Source organism: Triturus cristatus, chromosome 3_2 (assembly GCF_964204655.1).
Source record: "Triturus cristatus chromosome 3_2, aTriCri1.1, whole genome shotgun sequence".
Taxonomy (NCBI): Eukaryota; Metazoa; Chordata; class Amphibia; order Caudata; family Salamandridae; genus Triturus; species Triturus cristatus.
Window position 1 is genome coordinate 667,222,140 of NC_140584.1, and position 23,299 is coordinate 667,245,438.

At 50.1% G+C, this 23,299-nt stretch overlaps 1 protein-coding gene across 7 annotated transcripts in view; it reads right to left on the reverse strand.

Annotated features, from left to right (window-relative positions):
- The window catches only part of ARMC8 (armadillo repeat containing 8), an 811,657-nt gene that overhangs the window by 85,479 nt on the left and 702,879 nt on the right, over positions 1-23,299 (reverse strand). For all 7 annotated transcript variants that reach the window (XM_085648657.1, XM_085648654.1, XM_085648653.1 and 4 more), the window contains exon 20: positions 15,885-15,957. In XM_085648657.1, coding sequence (XP_085504783.1) covers positions 15,885-15,957 — 73 coding nt within the window. The remainder of the gene's footprint in view (positions 1-15,884; positions 15,958-23,299) is intronic.

The window sequence follows — 23,299 nt, forward strand, 5'->3', positions numbered from 1 at the left end:
CCAGGTATGCCTGGACTTCGGCTCACGACTTAAGACGTTTTGGGCCGGTACAGGTCCCTATAGTACCCTGCGAAGGCATTGGCGACCGCGTCGTCAGTAGATTGGACCATACCTTGAGAATCAAACACCTCTCTCACCCATCTGTTCTGTACCTCTCGACGACTGATCCATGCTAGGAGCTTTCCATCCTTGTCCTCTACCTCATAGAGGCTATGTAGTGTGGCCAGATGTAACTTCTTAGCGTTATCTGTGGCCAGTTCCCTATATTCCCCTCTCCGGGCAGCCAATCGGTGTGCTATGGCTGGGTCGCTGCCCAGGATCACCCGTCTTTCAAGTTCCATGATCTCTTGTTCCAAGGTTGTGAAGGCTTTATCTCTGTCCTTCTTTTCCCACGCTATGCGATTCTGGGCTCTGTCGCGTAACACGGTCTTGCACGCTTCCCACACAGTCATCCCAGAGGAGACAGAGTCCTTGTTTTCCTGGAAATATATTTCAGTGTCTGCCCTGAGTCCACGCGCTATCTTGGCATTGCTTAAGTCCCACAGACTCAGCCTCCAAGTGCGAGTGCCTTCCCGTTCGGGAGTGGTTCGAAAGGCCTCGAGCCTTATATTCCGCCATCCTGGCATCGCATAGCTCACCCTTAGGGATGAATATGTAGTCCAACCTAGAATATGTGTTATTGTCCCTGGAATGAAAGGATAACTGCCAGAGTAGGGGATGAGTTTCCCTCCACACATCTAGAGGGGGGGGGGGTGTCTTTGGAAGCCGATCTCCCCCTCCCGAGCAATTTAGCTGTGAGTCCATAACGTGAGTGAAGTCACCCCCCACAATATGCAGAGCTAAGGGCATCTCCATCAATATGTCCATCACCATGGTCATGGTAGGTGCTTGTAGCCTGGGTGGTGTGTACACCCACAACAGTACAACTTCAATCTGACCCCCATAATCCCAGGACTCCCACGTATCTACCCAGGGGTCCCCCCAAAGATGTGAGTCATGGAAGGGGAGACCCTTTTTAATCAGGATAGCCACCCCTCTTGCCCCAGAGGTGAACCCAGCATGCCCCAGGACCTTGTATGGACCACGGCCAATAAAACCACACTCTGTGCCCCGGAGGTGTGTCTCTTGCAACATTATGTTGTCAGGGTGAAACACTAATCCACGCTTAATCTTGTCCCCAGCCCGCTTACATTGCATGTCATGACCGTTAGGAAAGGTGTGTGTGACATGATGTCTCTATACATTGTGGACCCCGGGTTTTACAATCTAGGGGTGTGTAGGAGTGAGGGCCTTGAGTGTGTTTCGGTCTGTGAAGATGTTCTGGCATCCTGATTCCTGTGCATAACAAACATAAAAAATTGCGAAACCCCAACTGTTCGGTCCCCCCACCCCACCTACCTCCAACCCCTACAGCCTGCTGCCCCCATCACTGGAAGTGACCCTTGGCTAAGGAGAGTAGGTCGGTCTGTCCCCTCCCCCTTAAATCCTACCCCCCCCCCCCCCCCCCCAGAACCCCAAACTCTTACAGTTCGTTGTTCAGTAGTTCACTCGATCAGTCAACAGTTCAAAGCACCGGCACGTGACACACGATTGTCCAGGGATGTGCCGCCAAGGGAGCACGGCGCTGGCTGTTCCTCTACCCATGCCCACGCCTCCTCCGGGGTCTGGAAGAAGAGAGCCCTTCTCTGGAAGAGGACCTTTCATTTTGCCGGAAACAGGAGCATGTTTTGTAAGTGGAGGGCCCGGAGCTTGGCCTTGACAAAGTCGAATGTGCGTCGCTGGTTCTGAACCTCACAGGATATGATTCACACTTATGCAAGTAGGCACCCTGAACCAATCCAGACATCCCTTATGGTGATTCTAGTGATCTGAGACAACCTTAGAAAGCTCACTAAGAGGTAGCTGTGGAGAGCAACCTTCAGGCTTAGTCCAGAAGGGGTGTAAAGCAGCTTATTTTACCAGAACATAATCTTTTAAATAGATTAAGTGAAAAAGAACCACACAGTGTATTTATACAAATATGTATTTATAATATAACACTTACTAACGCATACAGGCATCTCATAACCGGAGATACACAGAATACTTTTCAATAGAAACAGGTAAGTAGCACGTAGTACACAGTGGTCACCAGGGGGGAGACCAAACCATATACTAAAATAGTGGTATGCGAACCACGGCTCAAGTCAAGCCTACACCCAGAAGATGTAGAAGTGCCGGGGACCCAAGGAACCACCCAAGGTACGTAACCAGGAGCTCCACGGAGGCTGTGTGCAGAGTAGGAACATGACCGTGGGATCAATGCAAGTCAATGGGTAAGTCGCTGTTGCAATTCTTAAGAAGGACCCTTCCCATTGGACCCTGAAGTAACCGAGAGACAGAAGGTTGGAGAGCTACCCCACCCATGGATAGCTTAGAAACCAGGATACCTACTTGAGGGGAGTCGGGTGAATAGGTGTGAAGTGGCGTCGGAAACCGCTGTCGAACCCAATGGAGGACTTCTGGAAGATGCCGCTGCTGGAGAAGGAGAAAGTGCCCGGTGGAACCCATAAGTGGATCCAAGTCGAGAAGTACCTGAAAGTAGAGGGGACAGAGTCTATGCCACTTGGAAGTGACCAGGAGGCACGGAAAATGAATGCCCACCAATGTCGGGTGCTGCAGGAGAGTTGACGGTGATCTTGGAGCTGCAGCTGTGTGGACCAGGTGACGCTGTGGAAGATTAGATTAGAATACTTGTAAAGCGCATGGCTGCCTCGGCAATGAGGCGTCCCAGCGCTGAAGCAGGACGGAGTGAGGAGCAGGTGAGGAATTAGCATTGAGAGAAGAGCCAGGTCTTCACCAGCCTTCTGAAGGCCTGGTGGTCAGAGTTGCTGCAGATGTGTGGAGAGAGAGAATTCCATAAGGCGGGGGCCAGTTGCCTGAAAGAGCGACCGCTCGATCTGGTCCTTCGTATACGTGGAATTCTTCCAAGATGCAAGTTCGCCGAGCGCAGCGCTCATGGTGTTGAATAATGGGCGCACAAATCGCTCAGGATTTCTGGGCTGATACCTGTTAGAATCTTATGCGTGGTGCAGAGCGCCTTGAAACGCACTCGATGTTCGAGAGGCAGCCAATGCAGGCGGTGGAGGAGGTTGGAGACATGGCTGTACTTGGGGAGGGCGAAGTTGGCACATGCTGCAGCGTTCTGGACCCGCTGCAATCGGTTCATCACAGACTTATTAGAGCCCAAGAGAAACACATAGTCTAATCGGGCTAGTATAAAGGCTTGGATGATCAGCTGACGTGTTTGGGCGTCAAATAGACCAAGTATCGGCTTAAGGCCACAAAGTAGCCCGAAGCATTTCCCGGTCACTAATTTGGCATGCGTCTCAGAGTTAAGGGTTTTGTCGAACATAATACCCAGATTTTTCCCTGCACATTTAGGGGTAGGAGGGGCTCCAAGGGCAGGAGGCCACCATTGATTGTCCCAGAGATGGGAGTCTTTGCCAACCAGAAGAATCTCAGATTTAGCCGGGTTCAGCTGCATGAAGTTAGCTGTCATCCACTCTGCAACGGCCAATATATCTTCCTTAAATTTCGTTCCAACTTGGCTAGGATTGTTTGTCAGGGTGATCACCAATTGGGTGTCATCTGCATATGACACCAAGGAGATTCCCAGCGCCTTGGCCATCTGTGCCAGAGGGCTCATGTAGATATTAAAAAGCGTGGGTCTCAATGCTGATCCCTGAGGAACCCCACAGCGGAGTGGGTGGACACGGGAGGCTAAAGGGGCAGCTATCACTTGGAAAGTCCGGTCGAGCAAAAAGGATGAGAACCACGATAAGGCTTTGTTGCCAACCCCTATCTCCTCCAGACGGTGGAGCAGAATTTCATGGGATACCGTGTCAAATGCCATGATCATATCCAAAAGAACCAGAGCTGAGGTTCTGCCGGCATCCAAGGCAGTCCACAATTGTTCCACAACCATCAGCAGTGCACACTCAGGACTATATTGTGGTCGGAAACCATTCTGGGAGCTATCTAATATGGAATTAACTTCCAGAAAGTGAGTTAAAGTCGAATTCACATGAGCTTCCAGGATGATTTTGGATAGGAATGGCAGCAACGAAATTGGACGATAGTTTTCCTACTTGGATGTGTCCAGAGTTGGTTTTTTAAGTAAGGGGACTACTTTAGCATGTTTCCAAGATTTTGGAACCACCGCCGAAGCATGGGATAGATTGAGCAGCTCCAGACACTTAGGCAGGAGGCCCTGTTGAACTTTCTGGAAGGCGTCAAGTCTTAAGGGGTCGTCTGGAGATCCGGATTTTATTTTGGCCACCAGTACTTCCAAGTCTTTAAGAAGAATAGAGGGTAGTGACATGAGAGGGACGGTCTCCGGGACTATGTACGTGTTCCTCCAGGTGACGCAGGGTGTTACGCCGTGGTTGAAATTATGGTAGATACATTCCACCTTCTCCAGGAAGAAATTCGCCAGCTCTTCACATTGTTGGCTGGAAGATGTAATGCTGCCTGATGCCGAGGGGGAGGTAACCAAATCCTTCAAAAGTGAGAAAATGGTTTTGCTGCGATTAGTACTTGTAGTGATCAGGTTCGAGTAGTGAGCTGCCCTAGTTCTACGCACCAATTTGAGGTAAGACTCGATTGCTGATCTATATTGTAATTTAGCCTGGGAATCATATGAACGCCTCCATGTTCTTTCCAGAACCTTGCAATTCTTCCTGGCTAGGGTCAAGTCCTCATTGAACCAGGCATTAGACCGAGCACCTTTAGAGTGGGTGAGTTTGAGAGGGATGCAGGTGTCCAGTGCTTGGGTTACCCACTTATGAAAGAGCGCATCAGCCTTTTCCATATTAACGGTTTTATCTAATGGCTGTGTGCTCAAGGCTGTGAGGAAAGCCTCCTGGTCAAGTTTGTTCCAAGGCCGTTTCAATGAAGGGTGCTGGTTTGATTGGGACTTAGGGCTGGCTAACGTTAGCTGCATTAAGATGAGAAAGTGATCTGTCCAGATCATAGGGAGAGGTGCTCGGACTTCCAATGACTCTAGGTTTGAAAAAATCGGGTCAAGGAGATGCCCAGCGATATGCGTAGAGTCCGGGACCAATTGAGTCAGTTGACAAGCTGCCAAGTCCCCAAGGAAACTTAAAATGTCCGGGGATTCCAGCATCTCTAAATGGAAGTTCAGGTCACCAATAATGTTAAAGTTGGCAGTCTGGAGTGCTAGTACCGTGATAGTATTCACCAGGGCTTCTCTGAAAGTTTTAGATGGGCCAGGTGGGCGATAAATAAGGAGACCAGAAAAAGTGCACTCAATGCGATTTTGAAAAGCGCACTCTCACAGTCCGGTATGTCTTGGGGGATTAGACTGCACGAGTGGACTGATATATAGATGATCGCGATACCACCCCCTCTCCCCCCCTGTTCTATTTAGACTGCATATTGCAAGGTAGGCTTTCAGTAAAACTTTTTAAAAAGTGCAGTTTTAGCAGCAATTGTGGGTGCAATCATTAAAACTTTTAAAATAGCAGTTGGGGGACGCTAGGTGGCGCGCTAGCGAATGGTCGCCTTCGTGTAAGGCTCCCGCAGTCCGGCGACATTTATCCTGACAGATCTCCTTAATTGGCGACCCAGAAGGCTGAAACCCCACCAATTGCGTCCTTGAGAGGTCCGGCGTGGACTGTCCAAGTCCGGTCCCGCTCGCTACTACCGCGAGGGAGATAGGCGCCTCGGAACCTCCGGCGCCTGCTGCGGCTGGAGGACGGGTACCGGCCCGCTGGGAGACATCTGCTACGTGAGGCCGAGGCTGCGCTGCCTGCCGTGGGCCGCTGCCGGCTAAAAGTGGCGCGAAGCAGAGATCGGCTGCCGAAGCAGCGGAAGAGGCCGGAGCGGGCCCCCCCCCGGAATCGCAGACCGGAGGCCTTGTCCCCCCCCCCCTCCCGCCCCACCGGAGCGGCGGGGGAGCCGCGGACGCTGGCGACGGGGCCGGGCAGGCCGTGAGGGGCCCTACTGCGACCTACCCCTAAGGCAGAGCTGCGGAGGCTGACAGGGAGCACGAGATTGGTGTCCGGGAGGGGCTCGCAGGGCGGACCTGGCCGCCGTATTTGATCGGGCTGGCCCATCGACGAGGAGGCGCTGCGCGCTGAGACAGGGGGCCTGCATGACGGGTCCCCCCGACTGACACTGCACGCCAGCGGTCTATTGGTGCTGGGGGAGCGGCAGCAGAGGCGGCCCATATCCCCCCCCCTTGGGAGCGACAACCGCACCAGCAGAAGACGGCGGCCGGACCGGCCTAGGCGGGGGCGCTTTTGTCAGCGAGAGCAAGACGAGGGGTCATCCCTACCCCTCTCACGAGTCCTCTGAACAACGTGCGCCCAGGCTCGCTGCGGAGGGGCCTGTGAACGGGCCGAAGGAGCGGCCTGACCTGCCAGCAGATCGCGATGGGCAAGCCGGACGCGCGACAGCCCAAGCTGTCTTTCGACACCAGTAAGAAAGCGACCAAATCATCGGAGGTGGTGCAGGCCCCGGCTGCGGTGAGTGGAGCTGCGGTGGATTCCTCGGCTGCCTCGTCGGACATGCGGGAGATGCTGCGCGAGATGCGCCAGGGATTCGCGACGATTGCAGACAAAGTGGACAGGATCTCTTCGAGAATGGACGCTGTGGTGCACAAGCTGGATGCGCATGAAGAAAGGATAAAGGGTGCGGAACAACGGATCTCAGACGCGGAGGACACGGTCACGCAGCACACCTCACAGCTTACCAGGATGGATAACTTATTGCGTATCATAGCGTCCAAGAACGAGGATTTGGAGGCGAGAAGTCGGCGCAATAACGTTCGCATCCTAGGGATACCGGAGACGACCAACGTAGGCAAAATGGAGGAATATGTGGAACGGATGCTCCGCACAGCGATTGGCACTGACGTGTTCTCCCCTCATTTTATTGTGGAGCGAGCGCACCGCTCCCTGGCCCCCAGACCGAAACCAGGGGCGACTCCAAGGCCCATCATTGCCCGGTTACTAAACTACCGAGATCGGGACGCAGCCCTGCGAGCGGCGAGGAGCACCCGGTCTCTCTCGTATGAGGGCAACGCGTTCACATTGTTTCCGGATTTCACGCCAATGGTCCAGGAGGAGCGCAGAAAATTTATGGCGGTGAAAGCTAAGCTGCGGACATTGCAACTGGACTATGCACTGCTCTACCCGGCGAAACTACGGATCACGTACCAGGGCCGTCAGCGGTTCTTCACTAATCCGCAGCAGGTGGAGGACTTCCTCAAACACTACAAACGCTCCCGCAACTCGGGGGCAGAGGTGGACGATGAGCAGGAACGGCGGCCCGGAGAGGGACCGGACGGCGAACTGTAAGTAGTGCGGATGAACATTCACCACTATCCCCCTGGGGTTGAATAAGTACACTGCTGCCGCAATCGGAGACGGCACACCTTTGGACTGGGGCTCGGCGGCCCTCCCCGGGGCTGCGGGGCGTGAGGACATTGGGGGGACCATGGAAGGACTGTAAATGTTTGCTCTAGCACGAGCTATTTGGGGATAATACTGAAAGTGATTACGCCTTACGTTGTGGATTGCGGGGAGGTGGGGATAACATGCTGGGGTTGCCAAAGTTTCTAATGCCGGACACCCCCTCTCGGACCTCGTGCTCGGCTGCCACATTGGTGGGCGACCGGGGAGAATGAGGGGGAAGTAGTGAAGCCACCTAGGCGAACTCCCCGAAGGGAAATACCCGAGAACTTATGGGGAGCTCTGGGGATTTTTTTCGCCCATATTCGAGGGGTGGTTGGGGGAGGGACGGGGAGGGAACATGGCTGGCAGATTGGGGTTTGCTTCAGTGGGTGGGGGGTGAGGAGGGGGGGGTTGTTGGGAAGAGGGGAGTTCGGAGTTTCGGGTTGGGGGAGGGAGCGTTGGGGATGGCGGGTTTATGTTGTTTGTGGAGAGTACTTGAGATGGAGAGATTGAAGTTGACTGTGCTACAGCCTCTCTTGGAGCTCCTGCCGTTGCTGCGGAGGTGTGATCGGCTGGCCGCAGGACTGTATGTGAAGGTGAGAGACTGGGAGATGGGATGCCGCTGGGGAAACGGGGATGGGCCAAATGATGACTGAGACGCCCAGGAGAGAACGGATTACGGTGCTGTCGTGGAATGTTCGGGGCCTAAACGACGCTAGAAAATGCAGGAAGGTGTTGGCGTACCTAGACCAGCACCATGTACAGATAGCATTGTTACAGGAGACACATCTTGCCCCCCGAGCGCACTATGCGCTGGCTGGTAGATGGGCGGGGGTACGCAGTTTTTCGTCCTACTCAGGGTATGCTAGGGGGGTGGCGATATGGATCAAGAGGACTGTGCCGTTTGTGAAGCTTGGTGAGCGTGTGGATGCGGAGGGTAGATATGTGCTGCTTTGGGGGAGGCTGGGCACTGACACCATCACGATCGTGAACTGCTACGGCCCCAATGTTGACTCGCCAGGGTTTTTCACGCACCTGTGGGGACAGATGCTCCACATAGGCTCTATGCATGTCTTATGGGGAGGTGATTTTAATGTGGCTCTGTCCCCTGGCTTGGACAGGTCGGATAGTGGTGTTCACTACAATAAGAAAGCGAGGGAGGCGCTGGCGGGTATCTTGGAGGAAGGCCACTTCATAGACAGCTGGCGCTTCGTACACGGTGGATTGCGGGAGGGTACGCATTTCACGGCTTTTGCCAACTCCTGGGCTAGACTGGATTATTGTTTCTTGTCTCGGGGCATAGCGGTGGATCTGGGGAAGGTTGTGCATCTACCAAGGACATACTCAGATCATTGCCCGGTACTGGCCCAGATAGCGCTTCCGGGATATGGTGTAGCGCCCGCAAGATGGCGGCTGCAGCCCACGGCCCTTATGGACCCGCTATTTCAAACTGAGCTGGGGGAGGAAATTGCGGAGTTCTTTCCCCGCAATAAAGACTCGGTAGACAGCGTAGAAAGCATTTGGGAGGCATTCAAAGTGACGGTTCGTGGCTACTACATGGCGAAAAGCTTTGGAGTCTTGAAAAACTTACGACAAACGCTCGCGAAACTGGAAGGGGAACTTAAAGGGTTGGAGTCTAGGATGAGTCAGGGACAGAGGGGCCCCCTCCAAGCAGAATTTAGGGAACGTCTTACGCAGTACGAAAAAGAGGCGGAAAGGGAGGCCCGGTTCTGTGGCAAATATTGGCAGGCTCGCAGGTATTGCGAAGGGGAGCGGCCTGGGCGCGCGCTGGAGGAACTCACTCGGCCGCCGCGCTACAACACCCACATACTGGAGCTGTGCACGTCGGAGGGGGGTACTAGTCGAGATACCCATGGAATCTTGGAGCAATTCACTGCACACTACAAGGATCTATATACCGCGCGCAGTGTTGGCGAGGTAGACTTCGGGGGGTTTCTCGACGATATCGCCCTGTGCTGGTTGAGTGATGACCACCGACGGTTCCTAGGGGCACCGTTCGAATTAGACGAAATTAGGGAAGCCATTATGTCTCTTAGCAACGGAAAGGCGTCGGGCCTGGATGGGCTGCCGGCGGAATTCTATAAAAGCTACGTGGATATTATGGCCCCCGTGCTTAAGGAGGTCTACGAGGAATCTTTGGAAGTAGGAAAATTGCCTGGCTCCATGAGAGAGGTGTTGATAACCTCGTTGTTGAAGCCGGGCAAGGACCCTGCCGACTGCGGTGCGTACAGGCCACTATCGCTGTTAAATTGCGATGCTAAAATACTGGCGAAGGTACTCGCTAACAGATTATCGCTCCTAATGCCCACAATAGCCCTCCCGGACCAATCCGGGTTTATCCCGGGGCGTTCCACGGCCAATAACTTGCGCACTCTTTTCTCCCTAATGCATACCATTGCGCCGGAGTTGCCGGTGGCAGCCGTATTCCTCGACGCTACCAAAGCATTCGACTCCGTAGAGTGGAATTACCTATTTGCTATCCTATATCGAATGGGGTTTCCGAAAATCTTTGTTGCTTGGGTGCGCTTGCTGTATACGGACCCGAGAGCGAGGGTCTTAATCAACGGTGAAATGTCGCGCCCGATCTCCCTGACCAGAGGTACGCGCCAGGGGTGCCCATTGTCCCCGCTGTTATTCGCTATTGCGATCGAACCACTGGCCTGCCGGATTCGACAATTGCACAAGCCGAGCGCTTTCAAATGCGTCCAACGTCAGATAGACGTGTCATTATATGCTGATGATTTGACACTGTATGTGGTGGACCCGGAGATGCATCTTCACCCATTGCTCCGGGAATTCTTGGTATTCGGTCGGATTTCCGGGGTACAAATTAATTGGCAGAAATCGCAGTTCTTTCCCCTGACCCCTGCAGTACGTCGCTTCCCGCTGGAGTACCCACTCGATTGGTGCGATACCGATTTGCGGTATTTGGGGATACAGATCTCTCAGACTCGGGAAGAGACTGTGCGACTCAATTATGGCACGGCGGTAGCAAAATTGACGGAGGATGTGACGAGATGGATTTCCCTGCCGTTCACCATGGCTGGGAGAGCCTCACTCATTAAAATGGTAGTGCTGCCCCGGTTTTTATATTTCTTTCAGAATATCCCTTACTATCCGGGCGCTTTTTTCTTCCGTACACTCCGAACGGAACTGATACGGTTGTTCTGGGCTGGAAAACAGCCGAGATTAGCATGGTCTGTTATTACTCAGCCTTATGAGAAAGGGGGGTTTGATGTCCCTGATTTTCTGGCATACTACATGAGTGCTCAGGCCCAATTTGCGTACCACTGGTTTGCGCCCACGCCCTTTATGCCGCAGCTGGCAGTGGAGGACTGGATAGTTCGGCCGCTGCCACTGAAGGGCATTATCTTCGGCCCGGTTGGAGCGCTCGACACTCCGGCGGCGACGATCACAAGCACGATAGACGCATGGCAGCGGATTCTCCGCAAAGTCGCGCTCCCCCTCTTATATGCACCTAGACTGCCCCTAGCTTATCACCCGGAGCTCTCCCTGTTGCGGGAGAAGGGGTTCCAGGAGATGTGCGCTGGATTGGGGATTAGGACATGGGGGGATCTCTTCCTGGACGGGCGGTTTAAAACGCGAGAGCAGTGGTTTCAGGAGGCTCAGCATACCCCGCTGGAGATCTTTTATTATCTTCGTCTACGGCAGGGGCTGCGGGCTATTCTCCCACGCTTCCCAGAGGAGCCTGAGGTGGTAGGGCCTCTACAACTGGCGCTCACATCTGCAGATGGCAAACATCTGGTCTCCCGCCTCTACCGCAGTATTCGAGAGCATGGTGGCGACGGGGGCGGCAAAGCGCTCCGGCTGTGGAGCGCAGATCTCGGAAGGGTCATAACGGAGAACCAATGGGCCTACTGCTGCGGGATGACCTCGCAGATAGCGGCCAGCTGCAGGCTACGGCTGATTCATTATAAATTCCTGCAGCGCATGTATTATACGCCTGCGAGGAAGCTGCGGTTTCGTTTGGCAGAGGATGACAGATGTGAGCGATGTCGCATGGAGGGGGCGGACTTCTTGCATCTGGCCTGGCTCTGTCCGATGGTGGCGGAATACTGGTCACAAGTCCACGGGGCACTGACGACCATGATTGGAGACGCGGTTGAATGTGATCCGCTTATGATGCTGCTGGGTTACACCATGAAAATACCCAAGGCGCATCGGAAGTTTGGGGACATCGCCCTGTTGATGGCGAAACGGAGAGTCGCTTGTCGGTGGGGGAGGGGCCGGGCCCCGAAGTTTAAGGAGTGGATTGCTGACTTATTGCACTGTCAGGAACAGAACCTAGTCTATGCGGAAACACAACCAATGCGTAGTAGAGCCAAGGATATTTGGGACCCGCTCAGAGCATACTTAGGGGCAGAGGACACTACCGGGCCGGACGGAACTCAGGGGGCGGGCGGAGGCGCGACTGGGGACTGATGAGGGTGGGGGGCGGTCGTATGATCTGGATTCGATGGACTGATGCGCCAGGGAGTGTGGCAACCGCCGCGGGAGTGGGTTATGCTTGTGAGGACAGGCCATGTGGCCATGGATGGAAGGCGCTGCTGTGGAGATGGCTTGGAGTGCTGGCCAGTATGGAGATGCCCTAGACACAGTGGGGGGGCGGCCCCCCCCACGCTGTCGGGACAGAGGGTATGCTAGTTTGCCGGTCCGGCTGGTATGGGAGGTAGAGCAGATGGTGGTGATGGTGGATACATGGCGAGCGGAGAGGCCCTTCCCTGCGCCTCCTCGCAAGGGCCGTCGGAGCAGAAGATGCGGAAGAATCTAAAGCCGCAGGGCGCACTCACTTAGGCTCGGGGGAGGGCTCTGTTGCACCTCTAGCATACCTGTGACGATGGGGCCTGCTGGGGGCTACTGCTCCGATATCTCTGTGAGGGACTATGCCAACTCTGTATAGAATGGACATGCGAGCTGCTCGATCGGCATACCATGGTGGACATACGCTCGGGGTGCACGGAATCTGAAAAGGGGTGGAAGAAAAGGGACTATTCCTCGCCACCGGGCCTCCGGGCTGTCGGATATGTGGCTGTGTATCATACAGATTATAGCAAGGATTGTGATGGACAGTGGCCGGCCCGAGGGGTTGTAGGCGTGAGGCTGTATTGTAGATGTACTCTCTCAAATAAAGGTTTTGAAAACTTAAAAAAAAAAAAAAAAAAAAAAACTTTTAAAATAGCAGTTAAATAACCGTTCCGAAGACCAAGAGCAGTAAACGAGTTGTCCCATTTCGGATGTTGAGAGTTAGGGGTCAGTGTCTGGCGGGAGCACCAATAAACCTTGGCAACTACAACCAACGTACAAGTGGAGAAAGGTGCAAAGTCGGGACCAGCAAGGTCCAGGAGACTCACCACAAGCAGGAAAGTCAGGGCAGGCCCTGTGTAATCAGGGGAGCCCAAAGAATACGAAGATGACCCTCAAGAGGACCCACAGGCCGGAGGCACTGGAGTCGCAAGACGACCTCGATCAGCTCACCAAAGATGCAAGCCCACGATGCAAGAGATGCGTTGAGGATGAAGATCTTGGTCACTGGAGATGCTTGAGGTTAGGGCTACTTGGAACCTGAAGAGCTTGACGGAAGGAAGCCAACAAGCCTTTGCAACTGCAAGTCGACGCAGTGCACAGGGGTTCGCTTCCTCCTGGTCCGACGAGGTATACTGGCCTCAAACTTGGTGAGAGGACAGGGCAGGCCTCAAGGGATGTGAAGAACCACCACCTGTGTTGCTGAGCCTTTCAGAGTCCGTGGGAGCTCAGGATAAGCAGACCGGTCAGCTTAGTTGCAGTGCCTGCGGATCGGGGAGGTGACTCCTTCACTTCAAGGGCGATTCCTTCAGGTGTCTTGGATGCCCAAAGGCATTGGAAGGTTCCTGTATGGTGCACAGGCATGGACGTTGCAGCAGACGAGCAGGGCGATGAGATCAGTAGCAGCATGAGTCTTCCTAGTTGAGCCCTTGATGCCCAGAGCGAAATACAGCAAAGTCCAGAGTGCCCAGAAAGTCGAAGAAGTGGTGTCTGAAATGAATCTTGTCCCACGACGAATCTAGGGACCCACCCACAGGTAATACCCTTAAGTACCCTTAGAAAAGGGTTCCGACGATTCAGGAGTCCCTTCCAAAGGAGGGGCTGGACAAGGGGGAGGATACTCCCCTGTCCTTTGTCCAGTTTCGTGATGGAGCAAGAGCCAACGGCTCCTTGAACTGGACTATGCATGGGCCTGAAGTGTGCCCTGCACGCAGACTATGTGGTGCTGACAAGCGCTCCCACCCTGCCCCAATACACTAAATCCTGTCTGGGAGGTGGTCACACCTTCCTGTGTAAGGATACCTATTGTTCTGCCTTCCCCTGCCTGAGCTTGGCTCAGCAGCAGGAGGGCAGAAATGTGTCTCTGGCCGGCAGCAACCCTGTCTTGCTGTCCGGGTCTGGAAGACTGATATCGGGAGCTCCAAGGGCCTCCCAGAGGAGCTTTACATTGTATGGAATCATACTTCCAAGACCGTTTACGGTGTGGGGGTATGATTCCAACATGTTTGGTGCCAAACATAATAGAATTCTTTATAGCCAGTTTCGAGATGGTCACTGCTTAATGACGCGGTGCCCCTCTATATGTCATATGGCTGCCTCCCTCACAACCTGGGAGAATGGACTCTGTAGGTCGTAGGGGTGTCCTGCTCATGCAGGGGCACACTCACATTTAGAACCAAGCACCCTGCCTTCAGGATTGAAAGGCCTGCTCTAGGGGTGACTTATAGGTTTTAAGTGCAGTGACCTTATGCATAGGGAAACCTATACCTTTCGTAAGTGGTGCTAGCACCAGCTTACACAGGCTGCAATGGCAAGTCTGTAGTTACAAATTGAGCGGTCTCCCATGTGTGGCATAATGCATGCTTCAGCCCATGGGGAACCCCTGGTGTACCTGTGCCCTGGGTACCTTTAGTACCATATACTAGGGACTGATAAGTATACACCAGTATCCAATCACGGGTGTACCTAAGTACTTACTAAACCAATTTAGGGGGAAAAGCAGAGAGACTGGGGGTCAGACTAGTCAAACAGCATTACAGCAAGGAACAAGTGGGGGTAACCATAAAAGCAGATCCTACTTTCCTACAAGAACACTTCAAGACTAAGAGAAGTCGCGACAATTGCTTTGACCGGCAAGTCTAGTGGAGCCAAACAGGTCTAGCGACAACACCTCAAGGCATTAATCAGGAATTTGGTGAGAGACGTCTGAGACAAACTGAGGAAAGAAAAATATCTAATAATGGAGCAGATGCCAATGTGCATTACCAGCAATAGATGGCATCACTATACCTCTTGACTCTTAAGACTTCCCCGAAGAAAAACAACCTGTACAATTCTGAGGCCAACACTAGATGGCTGGAGTATGCATGGCATGCGAATCTACGCTATACATGCCTTGAACACAAGATTTCTCAAATGTAAAGAGATTGAATGGGGTAAATTTCACATGCATAAAGAGGAAGTGCTTTTCCTTCTGGACTGTCTTATATGCAATTGAAGGACTATGATTGGTGTACAGTTAATTTTGTTACTAGGACTCAAGGGATGTGTAGTCCTATTTTTGTTGTGATAAAATTCATTTGGGGCTGCGTAGCAATTAATGGAGAAAGAAAAAATGCATAATCCTTGCCTCTGTGTTCTTAACAGCACTGAAACTTTCCTTCACAATACCTTCACAATAAATTGGAAATTTTACACTCAAGTTGTATAATATACATTTTTTATATCACATTCAGGGTAGGAACACTGCTGCCTCCTTTCAAATAAAATTAAGAAATAGTAGAAGCTGTATGGTGGGTGTGAAGAGTACAGCACTATCTTAAGCCTTAAAAAAAAAAATAGAAACTGTGGCATTTTATACATGACTGACTTCATTAATTTGGGTCAGCTTGTCTAGTGTGCACTTTTATATTGAATTTCCTACATGTGCATATGCCTGCAGGGAGGATAAAAAGGGCAACTTATGGCTTGCAAATATCACTTTAATATCTCCACTTTCAAGTTCATTCATCCAACTACAAATGAGTTTGTCTTCTCAGTTAACATCAAGATTTTCCAGGGATGGAATAGCCTACAGCGAAAACATTCTGGAAGTTATATGTCTCACACTGCGGGCAATACTTTGCACCTTTATTTTAAAAGTGATTTCACAGCAGTATGGCAACTTCTCTTGCTCCCCTTAGAAAAAGATAGTGCAATTGATCTCCACGAGGCACTCCTGATGAGATGGTATAAAGTTTTTAATTCATTATCCATATAGGTATTCTTGAACCAGGAGAAATTACACCCATTTCACCCTAAGCACCCCCCACCCCACACACACACAAAGCATTGAAAGGTGATTAAGAGGGCACCTCTTACCTTCCTCTTCATTCCATGTGAGGTTTGATATGCAAAACATGGCAGCAAGCTGGAGCTTAACGTTGGAATGCCCCTAAAATAATATCAGAGTTTTTAAAATAAAATATGTAAAAATTATAGTTTTCATGTGATTTGCAGAGACAAAAGGAAAACACAGTATTCTCTAACCTCGCCATGCAATGGTCCATCTAGATGTGGATTCTGCAATATGCTCAGGGTCAAAACTAACCTCAATTAAATTGTACAAACGAGCCAACTTTGCTATAAATGTAGAATGAACATTTGTTCCTCCTAGAATATAATTCAGTGTGGTATTTTCCTTAATGTAAATAAAGGTCCCAAATTATAAGTTTAACATTTCTCGACTGCCCCAGTACAGGTCAGCATTTCTTTCTGTATCATGGAATAGTGCCTTTCTTAGGTCACAAAGTACAATAAGCAGAAGCTATGGTGTTCTAATTCTTGTTCCCATTCCGAGTTAAGGCTACACCTACTCCATGATAAGCAGCATCCACAATTATATGTATTGGCAAACCATGTATAAGAGCTGCAATTTAGGGGCCTTCAATATTTCCCCCGTTCATGACATTAAAAGATTCCGTTTGCTCAGCATCCAAAGTGAAGGTAACTTTTTCTTTAGCAAATATGTAAGAGGTTCAGAGGAAATAAAATACTCAACAAACTTGGACACCATGTGTTCACAACTGGTTTGTACAAGAACTCCCTCAATCACTTGAAGCAAACTTCTTTTCGGTTTTATCCTTTTTGTGGAAATTGGGTGCCCAAAATATTCCACTTCTGACTTGAAACACTTTACTTTGGACAATCTCGAACAGTTTTGCTTTGCAACTTCTAAAACAGTCTATTACCTTTCATAATGTTCCTCCTTGATCCTATCAAATATCAAGACACTAGCCTGGAATGTTAGCATATCTTTCATTCATTTACATAAGTTGCACAACAGACAATGAATAACTGCAACAGATAATGCGCATACAAAAGGCATACTTCTAAATTTTAAAACCCATCTGAGTTACAAAAGTTGTGTTTGCCTAACACTAGTTGGTGGTAAACACATTGCCCACCAATCACAGCCAGCTTGCCATAGATAGTGAATGGATGCACACAATTCGCTTTAATTTTTTTTCTGGCCATGATAATGTGGAAAAGCAACAGAGGACTAAGTTGCCTCAATAACTTCTCCTCTCTGTCATACATTGGAATTTGTCTTAGCTCATGTTTTACATGTTGAGCTCACTCTTTCCATGTATCTTGCAAATTTGTTTATACTTCTCCCGAATAGCTCTATGCTTCCGTCCTTCACCTCTAGCAACAGATCCCTTATGTTCATGCTTTCTATATTACACCTTCTACTGTACCGTCATGTGTACATTAAGTCTAAGAGCCTTTGGTGTAACCACACTACAATGTCTTGCCATTTGTGAGCAACAAACACTTTTTCTGTAATAGTCTTGCGTCCCAAACCCAGGGAAGCTTCAAAGTATATACCACAAAATCAAATTTTAGACCACCACAGGCCCCCAGAGAATCACTGGGAGGCCTACGATCTTTCTCTCTACATACTTTCTCAAACATTTTCTCCAATATAATGGTGACATGAGCACCTGACACTCATTAAAAAAAAGCACCATACTGTTATGTGTGGTAGGAGTTTACTTGTAATTCATACATGAAACACAAACCAGGCATGATTGTATGGTAACATGAGAGTAATAAATCTTTAGTGCGTTATTGTGTAAGGCTTAGGGCCTAGAAAACTAGTATTTTGAAAAGGTAATGTTAACAATGTGGCAAAATAGCCATATTATTTCCAGACATTATGTTCAGAACTCTAAGTTGACATTAGTCCTGCTAACAAAACAGAGAACTGAAATGTCTGCTCTCTGAAAAGCTGCAGGACTACTTGCAATGATTAGAGATTCAAGGTCTACTGCCCTCATCCAAATCAGGCTTGGAAGGAAATTAAATAACCAAATGTGCCCGTCTTCCATGTGCTTCGGCAACAATGATATGAGAAGCTGGACAGGGGTTACCCTACCATCTCTACATAACAGCATTGGAGGAGAAGCTATAAAGAGTACTTAGGTCTTTCGTGAAGAAGAGCCAAGGACTGATTGTTAGAGTGACATGCTGAAGAACTCCTATCCGACTGCAGCCCAATGGCTTTCTGAGGTATGTGGGGATGCTTACATGGCTTGGCATATAAACAGTTAGGACATTTCTAATGACCATTCAGCCAGTCCAAAAACTCAGAGGCTGATAACATATGTAGCTATTAGGTAGGGACCTATGTTCCCTTTTAGGTGCGCACTTGTGCGCCTGTGCACATGCTGCCTACCTGCCGCGCGCACAGAGTCTGAAAGTGTGCATTCAAAAGTCACATGAGAAAACACAAAGCAACCATCACACTGCCTTCAGAGCTGAACGGGCCATTAATTCCATTAAAGTAAGACCCTCAGACGGAGAGTTCTCAGCTGGTTTACGGCTGCCTCACCCTCATTATCAGGCCTCAGTAAAGATCAACAAATGTTTAAACAGAGTGCCTTTGTGATGCAAGTAGTGCCCCCCTGCTAGGCAAAATGTAACTTTCCTTTAAGTGAGCCAAAGCACCCTCTATCTGGGACAGAAATGCGTGCGCAAGTTGTGATATACACATTTCTCAAAGAGACAGTTTGTCTTCAACAAAAAACTTTCATAGACCCAGGGGAGGCTGGTGACATTTAAAAGTAGTAGGGCGTAAAAGTTTGGGGTCAATGCACGTCAACCTGACTGTCATAAGAGGGGTTCTCCCCCTGAGAAAATGTTGAAAGAATATTGGGCAAATTGTGCATTTTCAAGCATATTTGAGAAAACAAGAAAGTTAATAAAGGAATAATTAAAGTGTTTTATGACATCGATAAAGAGATGTTATACATAGGTAGCTTCCTATTCAATATAACCACAGAACCTCATAGCAAACCTTGAGATAACAATGCTGAGTACCTCGGATTTCTTTATTGATATAAAATGAACGCTACAGAGGAAAGGCAAGTTATTGTGATTTGCCAGCCGGAACACAAAGTTCATACCCTGACAAATTCCTTGAATGTTTTGTGTGCATTTGGGAGGAGCTGAAAAGGGTGTTTTCGCCAAACCGCCAGACACGTTTCAGGCCATACACACTGGGCTCAGGACATGTAATAGCATTGTTAACATATCGTGATATGACAGCGAAAAATGCAACTAGAGAGTGAGTCAAATGCATTGTTCTGCTCCACCCCCAACGCACATAACTGAAGTGAGGCAGCAGAAACTCAGTCAGTGACATGCCAACTCATTGGTATATTTTACGTTGGCTTAACCTCGAGTGTATCAGGTACATTAGAGTGGTTTCTAGACATTCTTTCCGTTTCTTTTCTAGCCATAGGTGGTATCGTGTTGCCATATAAGGACCACTGATTGGCCTGGTTAATGGCACAGATTGCCTGACCCACATGTGCTCCGCAATCAGCATGTTAAGTATTGTAAAGTAAACCCTGCAGGCCAGACATAGTTTAAACACCTAATATTACTGTGACAGTGGCCTGCCTGGAACATTCTGTCCCAGAGTGCCTCTGCCCTGAGGCCAGGCCCGGACATCCTAGAGTGAGAGGTTACGAGTTCTTAAACAAACCCCCTCTGACTTCCCCGACCCCAACTCGCTTCCCCCTCGTGTGTGGTGTGCGCGCTGCAGCGCTGACATTGCCTGTGATCTGAGGCAGGCTGGGTTCATGCAGCAGGGCCATTCAGCAGGAACACTGAGGTCCAGCTGTTCCTACACGCCGCGGGCCTTTCACTCCCCGACTGACTCTCTGCAATCAGTGCAATGCTGTGGCAGTGGCAATTGGCCTAATGCGCAGGAAGAGTCTTTCGACAGACAAGCAAACCAAGAATATAAATAAACTAACCACATCCTTTTTTATGATGCGCAAACTCAATCCGAAGCAACAACACGCGCTTTACAAGAGCCCTAGCTGCATTTCATTACAAACACATTAATTTCAGATCACTTCAATCTCTCCATACTGATTTGCCCAGAATCACAGGTTGTTGTCGAGCCTCTCCCAACCTTGCATTTATCACCCCCAGCTTGACCCTGAGCGACAACCGCAATGCCATGCCGTCCAACAGAGTTCCCTCCCAGCAGCTGCTCACTCAGGCACTGGAATTGATGTATTACTTAATAATTATAGACCCCCTTTATTACGGATCCTTCCCATGTTGTGGTGAGCGCAGCAAATTGCCCATTAATGCCCCCTCTCCTGCGCCCTTCACCCCAATTTAGGGTGGGCGTGGTGCTGGGCTGATTGCAGTGGTCTGGCAAAGACCACTCAGCTGTGGTGAAGGATGCCGCATTTCACAGACCTCTGATGCTTAAAAACGCACACACAGTGTATCCTTGGATGCAGATTTGCAAAGCTAACTCTCTTCAACTAGACTGAGAGCTTCTAGTTTAATTTATCGATGCGCTCTACACCTCTGTGCAAAATATTTCACTACAAGAAAGTTCGTCTGCGTGACAACGTCTAATCTGGAGGCTGAACGGCGCCTTTGCATTTACTGTTCCAGCAGTCATTACTAAAGACTAAATGATATATCCCGACAAATCTAGGTTTCAACAGGCTCAGTGCTTGAGTAACATTTTCAAAGTAAGACAGATGCACCTAGAAATTGTAGTGCTATTGTCATCCACACGGACTGTTACCCATCCCCATATACAGTGTGATGAGTATCTATCTAAAACCATGAATGGGAACCAAGCTGATCCGTTTATCCAGGCTTCCAACTAGCACGGCACCGGATCCATGCCAGTTTTTCAGGATAAGTCCTGACTATGTTAATGGTTTCCATTTCCACGTACCGCTTGTGAAAAGATGCCATGCGAGTACACTATCATTCTTGAGTGGATCAGTCCCTCGTGGAGTAACGCTGGACACTTCTGTCATCAAGCTCTAATTAATACGTTTAAACTAGTCCAAAAATAAAACTGCTTATTATGTTTACTTGTGATTAAATGCAGCACACAGGCTCACATGCATCGCAATAGGGGGGGCGGGGGTTGTCGCGCGGAGGTGGGGGGCGGGGAATTTTCGAATTAAATATAAAAAACTTTCCTCACAGACGGTCCATGCCACCTCTGCTGCCCTTGGCGCCTTCCCAAACGGCACTGGAGTGGACTGGCAACCCCTCTCAGCCAATCCTGGCGCTGGAGCAGCGCCAGGATTGGCACAGGGCACAGTTACTACTCGGCCGCCTGCCCATTAGGAGACCGAGGTTTGAGCCTTTGCTCAACCCTCGCTCTCCTAATGGGCATGCGCCAGCCAGAGAAGACGCTAGTGCGCATGAGTGGGCACGGTGCGAAAATTCGCCCACCTTCCCCACTCATGCGCACTTGTGCTGCTGCTGCCTGTTGGCCCTGGTCTGACAATCATGTCAGTCAACATGACGCCAGACCGCCCACCCCTTTCAGACTCTGAAGGGTGTGGGCGGTCCGACGTCATGCTGACTGACAGGATTGTCAGTTCTCCCTCGACGTCTTTGAACTTAAGTAAACTGATTCAGTTTACTTAAATTCAGAGACGCCGAGGGAGCTGCGGGCGGGGGGGCTACGCCCCAACGCACTAATGGACGCACCGCGCCTGCGAACAGGACGAGAGACGTGTCCACAGAGAAAGGGCTCAGGCACAGCTTCCGCTTCATGATTAACGTTTCCAAAAATAAAAGCACATAAAGACACACGAGGAATGAGGACAAAATCCGGCTGCAGCCCTCCTACAGCCCACCCCCTCTCGTGATGAGTTTAACTTGTAACCACCCATTACCTCTTTCTCCTTCTCAGCTTGCCCCACCCCCTACCATTGAAATGAATGGAGTTCTGTGAACTCCTCCCAGGGCCATTGTGAAAGCGCCCGAAATCCAACCTTATTCAGGGCATTGAAAATCGGCACGCCCTCTGCCCTGATGTCACAGCTGTAGCTTGTGCCTGAAGGTAGAATACTTCGCCCTGCAGGCACATGCACAGCTGGAGAAGGATATCTGCAAAGTTCCTCACAGTTGCCCATAAAAAATAAGAGCAGCAAGTAGTATTTTATTTTCAGCTGCGTGACGATTTTCAAATTTCTCTTTCTGCCTCTCCTCTCGGAGTGGTTGGGGCAGGGCGACGCCCATTTTGCCCATTAACACCAGCCGCACCTGCATAGACCCTGTACATATTTGTTGTTTCTCTCAGCGCTCTCTTCTCTCTTTGATGTTTCTGATATCGGACATTCTCGGTCTGTGCTGTTGTTCACTGCAAGTTTTCCTTTCCATTTTCAGTTTAGTACACTATCTTCATATGTTTCTTTCATGTGTCATTAGAAATAATATGCCACTGCACTGATGTTACGGCACCAATACATAACCCCCACAGCGGGTCAAATCTATTTGCTATATCATTTTAGTTGAACATTATCAGTATTTCCTAGCAGACAGGATTCTGCTTAATATGTACTTTACGTTAGTCTGGACACTATTCTGCCCCCCAACCCACCCCTTTGAATCTGTTGAGGACACTTTGAGAATCTCTTTCTTTTCATCCTTACCTCCCTCTTTCCCCAGAAAAGGGGGCCTGACCACCTTTCTTCTGGTCACCAACCAGGGACTTCTTGGGAACTCTGGTACAAACCCACTCATCAGTTGTCTTGCCCTGTTCCCTGGGGTTGGACGACTCTAGAAGCTGGTGGAACTTCTCTGATGAACAGTTAGTTAAAATGTGCAACTTAAAAATTAGGTACCGAGCCCCTCAAAGTATCCCCTTTGTTGCCCTTAATCCAACCATCCAGTGCCTTAACTGAAGCGTCAACGAAGTCAACTTATGTCTGAGTTGTCCACTTTTGGGTTGTTCTAAGTTTCTGCCTGCCTGTACTCTTCAGAAGTAAGTCCAAAGAGTTCAATAAGTGCTGCTTACATGGGTTGGATTCTGCCATCTCATCCTTAAGTGTGTAGTCTCTCCCTACCAACTACTGGCACTAAATCTCACAAGAGTGTTCTCCAGAGTTGTGTACCCACTTTCCTCATCATGAGAGCTCTCTCATGTGAGGCCAGCCACTTATCTATACCATCTCTCTGGCTATAACTAAGGACAATCTCTTTGGGAAATCTGACTTTTTAGGCACCCCTGTCAGATGCCACAGTTGCTCTGACGCTGCTACAATACTCTATGGGCTCTAGGCACAGCCTGGCCCTCCTTTCTTCAAGGGCCAATCAATCTTCTTTCAGCCAAGAAAATGGCCCTCTCTGATGGAGCCTCTTATGCTGCTGACTCTAGAGGCCACCCGTGTCCTGATGTTTGGGGGCAAGGTTACTTCATGCCCCATCAGTTTCCTCAATGGCACTTC